Source organism: Eptatretus burgeri, chromosome 10 (assembly GCF_056783735.1).
Source record: "Eptatretus burgeri isolate ZD-2024b chromosome 10, Ebu_testis_v1, whole genome shotgun sequence".
NCBI classification, from domain to species: domain Eukaryota; kingdom Metazoa; phylum Chordata; class Myxini; order Myxiniformes; family Myxinidae; genus Eptatretus; species Eptatretus burgeri.
The window spans coordinates 92165567-92175796 of record NC_140970.1 but is presented as its reverse complement, the minus strand read 5'-3'; the positions used below and the strand labels follow the sequence as shown (position 1 = coordinate 92175796).

At 42.0% G+C, this 10230-nt stretch overlaps 1 protein-coding gene across 3 annotated transcripts in view; it reads left to right on the top strand.

Annotated features, from left to right (window-relative positions):
- The window catches only part of LOC147019123 (mucin-4-like), a 129841-nt gene that overhangs the window by 80093 nt on the left and 39518 nt on the right, over nt 1–10230 (top strand). For 2 of the 3 annotated variants that reach the window (XR_015062766.1, XM_085899992.1), the window contains exon 26: nt 5656–5904. The exons of the other annotated variant lie outside the window; for it this stretch is intronic. Coding sequence is in view for 1 of the 2 variants with exons in the window: in XM_085899992.1 (XP_085756118.1) it covers nt 5656–5904 (249 nt within the window). In the remaining variant the exon portion in view is untranslated. The remainder of the gene's footprint in view (nt 1–5655; nt 5905–10230) is intronic. 3 annotated transcript variants of the gene reach the window in all.

Here is a 10230-nt window from a genome sequence, read left to right as displayed (position 1 = left end):
CTCCGTGTGGGTACTTAGGGAGGTCGAATTTGGCGAGCAACCCTATCCCACGTGGGGGCCGATTGGCACGATCGTGGTGAGACCGAAAGGTCCACCCGTGACTGGTTCCCAGCGTTAGTCCGAGAGGGTCACGACTGGATTGTCCGTCCGGTGGGCGACGTGCCGCGATTCGAGTTGCGTGGCCGTCCGCACGCCGGCGGGCGCGAATCCGCAACAATATATATATATATATGTATATGTATATGTGTATATGTGTATATGTATATATGTATATATATGTATGTATATGTATATATGTATATATATGTTTGTATATGTATATATATATGTATATGTATATATATATATATATATATATATATATATATATATATGTATGTATGTATATGTATGTATGTATATGTATGTATGTATATGTATGTATGTATGTATATGTATGTATATGTATGTATATGTATGTATATGTGTGTATATGTGTATATATGTGTATATATATATATATATATATATATATATATATTTTTTTTTTTTTTTTTACGTTTGAGGGGGGGGTATGCATTCAAAGGATAATTAGGATGTTTAATTAGGTAGGCCATGCTGTTCGAGTTTACCAGGATCTCGATGTAATAAGTAGCAATTCAGTGGTGATAAGTTGTCTAGTAAATGTTCATTTCTTCAAGGGGGAAATGATAATTGTCACGTAATTAGATAGAGACACGGGATAGGGTAAGTGTGTCTGCGTAAACCCCTTTTTGTATTCTCTGGAGACTGGCCGTGACGTCACAGGACAGTGCAGCGGATGGCTCCGCCCCGTGATCACGATTGGCAGAAGGCGACGCCGGTGGGCCAATAAACGGCTCGATTGGAAGTGACGAGGACAGGAGGATAAAAAGGTTCTGTTCGGGGTCGAAAAGGAAGAGGAAGAAGATCACAACCAAAAAGATCGTGATTTTTGGTGGGGAGGCTGTTGCGCGGGGAGCATCCTTGTTGTGCTGATTCGATCGTGTTCTTGATCGTGTCTTGGAGCCTTGCTGAGCCTCGTGCCTCACCTTGGTTGGCTCTGGGGTTCTGCTGACTTGGAGTACGGGGTCGAACGGCGGGCGGACCTGCCTCCCTCTCCTGCTCGCAACTTGGCGCCAGAACTGGTTCTCTGGCAGCTGTGAGCGGACTTGGGCCAAGACCAGGAGGTCGACAGCACCACGGTTTCTCCTGCCCCCCTGACGAGAGCAAGGCCAGCTCGTCCGACGCCGATCCAGGGACAGTTGCGTCCACACCACGGTCCAGCCTGACCACCAGAAATAGCTACGTTGTGTGTGTGTGTGTGTGTGTGTGTGTGTGTGTGTGTGTGTGTGTGTGTGTGTGTGTGTGTGTGTGTGTGTGTGTGTGTGTGTGTGTGTGTGTGTGTGTGTGTGTGTGTGTGTGTGTGTGTGTGTGTGTGCTTGGCGCCTTAGAGGGATTGAGATCTGTATATTCATTGGAATTGTCTGTATTTTTCCCCACGCCCGATCCCATACCATCCAGTCGAATCGCCCCGGATCCCTTTTCTTGCCGAGTCTTATTTCTGCTCAATAATAAAAACAAATAAACATCATCAACTCAGTGAAAAGTGACTCGTGCCACCTTCCTCGTCCCGTTTGCGGTAGAGCGATTAGAACCGCCATGGTTGGGTTATAAACAAATAAATCTCCTCCATCGTTTCGGCTCATTCTACGTTGGCGGGACTGTTCAAGTCCCGTGGACGTCACAATATATATATATACATATATATATATATATATATATATATATATATATATATATATATATATATATATATATATATATATATATATATATATATATATATATATATATATATATATATATATATATATATATATATATATATATATACATATACTGAAACGCAAAAGAAACTTACCACTTGTTTGAAATTTAATAAAATTGTAACATTTCAAAATAAAACAAGCCAACAATTGCTAATTGAAACATTGGCATTTTATTGATGACATGTCAAGTTTTTGACCAAGATACACCATCTCATAAGTTTGTTCTGCAGTCCAGAACAGCACAGGGTGCAATGTCAGTCCCCTTTCAATAGCGTGTGTGGCCACCATTGTTTTGGATACAGGCAGTGCATCGTCGGCGCATACTGCCTCCCAGTCTTTGGATGGATTGCTGCTGGATTCTGTCCCACTCAGTCCTCAATGTCTGAAGCAGCTCTGCCCGACTCTTGGCCTCCCTGATCGAGGTCTGTCATCTGCAGAGTTGTGGAGGGTGTCTCTGTCCACCAGGGCCGATATCGTCTGGTGTGAACAGCCAAGGCAACGTGCTACTTCACGGTAGCTCAGTCCGCCTTGCAGCATGCCCAAGGCACACTGCCGTTGATCCCTTGACAATCGTGGCATGTTGATTTAAATGCCCATTTTGCACTGGCCTTTTTAAAGCCAATATCAAGACATCACGTGCAGCTCATTAAAATCATCCCGTACCCCTTGGCTCACCACTGACAGTCAAAACGGCTGTTCAACAGCTGTGCTATGAAGTGACAACTGAAGGTTCAAGTGACCATCCGTGACCTTTTTGTCTGACAGTGAAGACACTATTGTCCACAAATAAGTTCACACATTTACTACACGCAGTGTTATTGTTGATATTTAAAGGTTTAAAAGGTGGTAAGTTTCTTTTGCGTTTCAGTATATATACGAGGTGTGTTCCAAAAGTATCCAACCTTAATTTTTCGTGCGTAAACAAACGAAGCCAGGGAGGCATGGTTTGGTGCACGCATGTAGGCGATCCTAATCCGTATGCGTGAATATTTTCCCACCTGCAGAAGCTGTCAGTCGCTGACAGACCGCCGATGAGTGAGGAAGTGTAAGTGAGCGCCGTCGGATTTTCGTTTTTGACAAAATGACGGATCACTGTCGTCTCATCGCCAGTGATCACTGTGTTGAAGAAGTTGGGATTGCTGTTCACAGTCTCCAGCATGTCCTGTGTGATCTCCAAACGGAGTTGCTTCTGCTCGATCGTTAACAGCTTTGGCACGAGCTTCGCTGAGATTCTCCTTAAGCCCAAATCCTCAGTCACAATGGAATGAACGGATCCAATGCTGACGCCCGCCTCGTCTGCAAGTTCTCTGATCGTGATTCGACGATCCTGCATCAGCAGGGTCCTCACTTGGTCAATGACGATCTCATTTCACGATGTTGAGGGCCTACCAGAACGTGCTTCACTTTCCACTGATGTGCGACCATCTTTGAAGCGGTTGCACCATTCTTTTATCTGTGTGGTGCCCATTGCTTCGTTCCCGAAGGCCTTTTGAATCTTGCGGATCATTTCCACTTGGAAATCACCAAGCTTGACACAAAATTTAATGCAGTAGCGTTGTTCAAGTTTTTCCATCATTTTCTCAAAAACGAAAATCCAACGGCGCTCTTACTCATCTTACTTACACTTACTTACTCATCGGCGGTCTGTCGGCGACTGAGAGCTTCTGCAGGCGGGAAAATATTCACGCATACGGATTAGGATCGCCTACATACATGCACCAAACCACGCCTCCCTCGCTTCATTTGTTTACGGACGAAAAATTAAGGTTGGATACTTTTTGAACACACCTCGTGTGTGTATGTATGTATATATATATATATATATATATATATATATATATATATATATATATATATATATATATATATATATATATATATGCACGAGATATTCATGCATGTGGCCTTTACCTCCACCCAGGGCCTGTTGAGAAAGCCTATCATTGATCCTTTTTCTGATGTCAGGTTTAACTGCATCCAATATAGTATGCACTAGCCTGCGAAGAAACATTTTTGCAGGACTCTCTGTGGTTATTGCATGAGGATCATTCCTGTGGGATATCAGGAACTGAGCTAACTTTGCTTAAAGTGGTGCCCTCCTATCCCTCACAAAGTGAAAAGCCTGTTTGAAAGTTTGGACAAGACATTCAGCCAGCCCTTTTGTGGCTCCATTGATGCATGGTTGACTTCATGATGTTGATGGATCTAATGTGTTTAATTCCATTTTGTTTCATGAAGAGGTTAAATTCATCCGATGTGAACTGGCCACCATTATCTGATGCATGCTGTTCAGGTACGCCATTCCTGGCAAAACTCTCGCACAGTTTGATGATAGTCTATACTCCATTGAGACATGGTTGACTTCATGATTTAAATTTCTGGCCATAATGAATGTGCATCAACCACCACCAGTGTTACTCGGTCCATAACTTGTCAATCCTATGTCGTAGAGAGATGTGTGGGGTCTCATTAGACTCAGGGTTGTCTCGCTTTACCCTGTGGAGAACCCACAGTGCAAACATTTTTTACTTCGTGTTCAGATTATTGAAATACCAATTCAATTGATACTGACGATATCCCAGGAAAAGTGGTCAACTTACATACGTGATAAATATATTGAACACTTCATGTTACTTGGTTGGTAACTTGTTAATCCTATGTTGTATTAAAGCAAGTTTGTGGAAAAGCCGGACCTCTTGGTGCCCAGTCATCGCTGCCGGCAGTTATAAAGTGGCAGTTGTAGTTACCCTTGCTACCCGAATGTCAGTGCAAGTCCCCTGTTGTTTCTCAACACACTATTTTACCAGCTTGAAAATAAAGTTTTATGCCTCAACTGACAAAGTCGCTGGAGGCATATGATATGTTTCGGTTTTTCGTACATTCGGCCATGTTAATTTTCTCTGCTTTCTTGGCAACCGCTTATGTGATTGATACAAAATTTTCACCATAGCTGCGATTATTCATGAAGAATATTTTAATGATAATTATGATGTTATAGGTCACGTGGTGTGACAGCCACGTTGGAAAAAAAGGAAAAACTTTGGACCTCTGTATCTCCGAAACGGCTCCATGGAAAAAATTGAAACCTGGCACATGTGAAGTACTGTATTCCTCATGGGAAATGTGATTTTTTTTGATGATGTCATAGGTGGCTTCATCACAACGTCATAATTACATATGTCTCATGCTTTATCCGATCAGTATGAAAAATTTTGAGGGTCATCTCGGGCGAAATTATGTGGGGGGTTGGGGGGGGAATTGAGGATGTCACCGGTAACGTGGTTCGGCAGCTATATTTTTTTTTTAACATAAAAACCTTCAGACAACTTCTCCGGAACGGCTGAACAGATCGAGTGGAAACTTCACCCACAAGTTCCCCAAGCCTTATGTATACCAGGTTGTTCACAAATAATTAATAGTTCACATGGTCTCACAGCCATATTGGATTGAACAAAAATCTTAAAAAATATATTTCTCTTGAACTGCTTCATCAATTGACATGAAACTTCACAATTATGATCTAATAATCATGGGCAACATGTGTTTTAAATTTCAACCCAATCGGACGCATGTTGAATCTGGGTTCAGGGATTGAAATCAAACTTGGTAAAAGTATGTATAATTGTGTAATACTTTGGGCGGAGGCATATCTGGCAATGTTGCGGCCTCGAAGTGTGGCTTGCTAGTTTACCATGCATTGAAAATCCTGGTTGTTCATTTAAAATGTCACAAGGAAATTCTGTATCTTTCATGTTCACATAACTGAATTCCGTGACATTAAAACGGACTGCTATTATTTTGAAAAATTTCCTTTCATGTTACACAGATGTGGATGAATGCAAAGGGAACAATGATTGTCATTCCAATGCAACCTGTTACAATACGGATGGTGGCCATAACTGTTCTTGCAAGGGAGGATTTGCTGGCAATGGATTGGTTTGCGTAGATGTTGATGAATGTGAAAAAGGCATCAACAATTGTGATCCAAACACCACGTTGTGTGTAAATGGAATTGGAAATTACCTATGCAAATGTCACACTGGATATGAAAACGTTGCTGCAGGAAAATGTGAAGGTAAGGTTTTCAGGATATATTTGGTGGGGGAGGGGTGAGTGGAATGGAATATAATCAAACTCCCATTGTTTATCAAGTTTGCTGCAGCAAAGTTATTCAGAAGAGATGCTTTCTGTCTGCAATTATCGGTAACTTTAAAGATCCCAAGGGAGCTCACAACACTGCTGCCCCAAATTCTTCATAAACATTCCCGTTATTTGGGTGCCATCTTGACTTTATTTGTTGTTATGCGACCAGTGGTCGGGGCATTGGGAGGGTTAAACGACGTCCTTTTGGATGACGCATGAAAATCGTGCTCATTTCAGACGGCACACTCACGAATTGCAATCACAGAGCCTAATGACATGAATAGTGAAACATATGTTGGTGAATTAACATGCATAATGGTCGGACACATGGGCAAGAGGATACATGGGCGACAGGATCACATAACTTCTGGTTCAGGGATTTTTTCACATGTTGCTCAAATCTGCAGCTGCCATTTCCACCTCACCAAAGCTTAGTTTTCCGAACTGGATTAGTCGTGTAGCATTATTCGTCTAAATGTTGTTGTTTGATCCCGTTCAATATTTAATATTCATGCGATCATTGTTTTGGCCCTTTTGTTTCATTTTGTCAAAGCCTGAATGGCCTTCCCTCAGATAGAAAGTGTATCTTGCTTTTATCCTGGGTATCTTCCCAGATGGCACGCTTTCATTTCCACAACACCACGCCATTTCCTTTCCTCATTTCTAAATATCAAAATAAACCAACAAACAACAACAAGCAGTCATCGACTGGTACTTACGAAATCGTCAACTTGATCTCTGACCTTGTCTAATAAAAGCTGTCTCTGGAGAAGGTAGCGACACAAACCAGAAGTTTCTACAATGACTCTATACCAAACCATCGAAAATCTAATGTTTGACCTCACTGTGACCTTGACCTTTTACTGATTTTGACCAAAATCTAATCAGCACTGGCCATCAACCTCTTGAATCACGTGGTGTAATTTGACGTTGGTAGCTTCTTCCGTTCTCGAGTTATCATGTTTTGGATGTTTGAGCTCATTGTGACCTTGACCTTTGACCGATTTTGACAAAAATCTAAACAGCAGAAGACATTACCCTCCTGAATCACCTGGTGTAATTTGACATTGGTAGCTTCTTCCGTTCGTGAGTTACCGCTGATTAACGTTACGTAAAGGTCACACTCGACGGCCCCCCAACTCGAAAGGACGCCGGGGCGAGCGCGATGACGTCAGCACGCACAAGCAAAACCTTTACGAGACTCAGCGACGCATCTGCTCGTGCGCGCTGCACCACGTGACGAGCCGTGATGCAGCAGGTGAAATATTTTTTGTACAATCTTGCAACGTCTCCAAAACATCCGATTTTTAGCAGAATTTCGACAAGCGAGTTTTCAGCGTCTAAAGCGATCGCAAAAACTGAAGACAAAATGAAAATCGAAGTTTAAACGAACTCGTAACGTCGACAGAAGCAAAAATACTCCATTCTCCACAGGAATTTAGGGAATTATTTGATATTATTTTATAACTGAAATTTTTAAAACAGCCGTAACTCGACGAATTGACACACAAATTCCGCTGAGCTTACCTCGATCTTCCAAATTCACGCTCCGTCAACAATACCTGTGGTAACTTTTCTCGAGTTATCATGTTTTAGATGTTTGACCTCACTGTGACCTTGACCTTTGACCGATTTTGACCAAAATCTAATCAGCGCAAGCCATCACTCTCCTGAATCACGTGGTGTAATTTGGCCTTGCCAGCTTCTTCCGTTCTCGAGTTATCTTGCCTACAAACAAACAAACAAACAAACAAGCAGTCATAGACTGGTACTTACGAAATCGTCAACTTGACCTCTGACGTTGTCTAATAAAAGCTGTCTCTGGAGAAGGCAGTCACGCAAACCAGAAGTTTCGAAGATGATTCTGTACCAAACCATCAAAAATCGAATGTTTTGGATGTTTGACCTCACTGTGACCTTGACCTTTGACCGATTTTGACCAATATCTAATCAGTGCTCGCCACCACCCTCCTGAATCACGAGGTGTAATTTGACATTGGGAGCTTCTTCCATTCTCGAGTTATCATTTTTTGGATGTTTGACCTCACTGTGACCTTGACCTTTGACCGATTTTTACCAAAATCTAATGAGCACTGACCATCACCCTCCTGAATCACGTGGTGTAATTTGACATTGGTAGCTTCTTCCGTTCTCGAGTTATCTGTACCAAACCATCAAAAATCGAATATTTGACCTCACTGTGACCTTGACCTTTGACCGATTTTGACCAAAATCTAATCAGCACGAGCCATCACCCTCCTGAATCACGTGGTGTAATTTGACATTGGTAGCTTCTTCCGTTTTCGAATTATCGTGCCTACAAACAAACAAACAAACAAGCAGTCATCGACTTGTACTTACGCAATCGTCAACTTGACCTCTGACGTTGTCTAATAAAAGCTGTCTCTGGAGAAGGTAGCGACGCAAACCAGAAGTTTCTACGATGATTCTGTACCAAACCGTCAAAAATCGAATGTTTTGGATGTTTGACCTCACTGTGACCTTGACCTTTGACCGATTTTGACCAACATCTAATCAGCACTAGCCATCACCCTCCTGAATCACGTGGTGTAATTTGACATTGGTAGCTTCTTCCGTTCTCGAGTTATCGTGCCTACAAACAAACAAACAAACAAGCAGTCATAGACTGGTACTTACAAAATCGTCAACTTGACCTCTGACCTTGTCTAACAAAAGCTGTCTCTTGAGAAGGTAGCGACGCAGACCAGAAGTTTCTACTATGATTCTGTACCAAACCATCAAAAATCTAATGTTTTGGATGTTTGACCTCACTGTGACCTTGACCTTTGACCGATTTTGACCAAAATCTAATCAGCGCTTGCCACCACCCTCCTGAATCACATGGTTTAATTTGACATTGGTAGCTTCTTCCGTTCTCGAGTTGTAATTTTTTGGATGTTTGACCTCACTGTGACCTTGACCTTTGACCGATTTTGACCAAAATCTAATCAGTACTATCCATCACCCTCCTGAATCACGTGGTGTAATTTGACAAAGGAAGCTTCTTCCGTTCTCGAGTTATAGTGCCTACAAACAAACAAACAAACAGAAACGGAAGGCAAAAATATACTTACGAAATCTTTAGATTTCGTAAGTAACAAACAAACAAAGAAGCAGTCATAGACTGGGACTTACGAAATCGTCAACTTGACCTCTGACCTTGTGGAAGAAAAGCTGTCCCTCGAGAAGGTCGCGACGCAAACCAGAAGTTTCTATGATGACTCTCTACCAAACCATCAAAAATCGAATGTTTTGGATGTTTCACCTCACTGTGACCTTGATCTTTGACCGATTTTGACCAAAATCTAATCAGCACTAGCCATCACCCTCCTGAATCACGTGTTGTAATCTGACATTGGTAGCTTCTTCCGTTCTCAAGTTATCTGTACCAAACCATCAAAAATTTGAATATTTGACCTCACTGTGACCTTGACCTTTGACCGATTTTGACCAAAATCTAATCAGCAGTAGCCATCACCCTCCTGAATCACGTGGTGTAATTTGACATTGGTAGCTTCTTCCGTTCTCGAGTTATCGTGCCTACAAACAAACAAACAAACACACACAAACAAACACACAAACAGATGACGGAAGTTGTCGATATACTTACGAAATCTTAGTTTTCCTAAGTAACAAACAGAGTCCGGAAGTGATCAATATACTGATGAAATCTTTAGATTTCTTAAGTAAAAATACAGATATTCTTCACTCCATCACTCGATGGTAGTCATAGAATACTTACCCTGTGCAGTCTTCAGGCGCTGTCACACCTTGACGTTTTAGCCAGCAATGGCAACATATAAAAATGTATGTAAAACGTTGGCCTACGCTGAAGTTTTGAGGTTTTTTAAAAAAAGTTTTGGTCGTGTTCATAACGTGTTGGTCGTATGCATAACATATTAGTAACGGGCACAGAACGTTTCGTTGTCTTCGAGATAACTTATACAAACGAATGCTTCGCCTGTTGTCGGCGTTCACAACCTATGCCCAACGATAGTTTAACTTAGGCATAGCGCACTGCACGTATCGCTGACGAACTCGTGGCGTAGCCTGTTAAATACCTGCCGCACGCCGATTTAAATCATAACCGCCTGAAAATTGGAAGTGTCAACATCGCAGTCACACCTTGACGATTTAGCCAGCGTATGCCGACCTCTGAAAAATGTGTCTAAAACACTGGCACACGTCGAATACGTTATGGGAAAGTTGTGTATACGTTAGGAGCACGCTGAAAAAC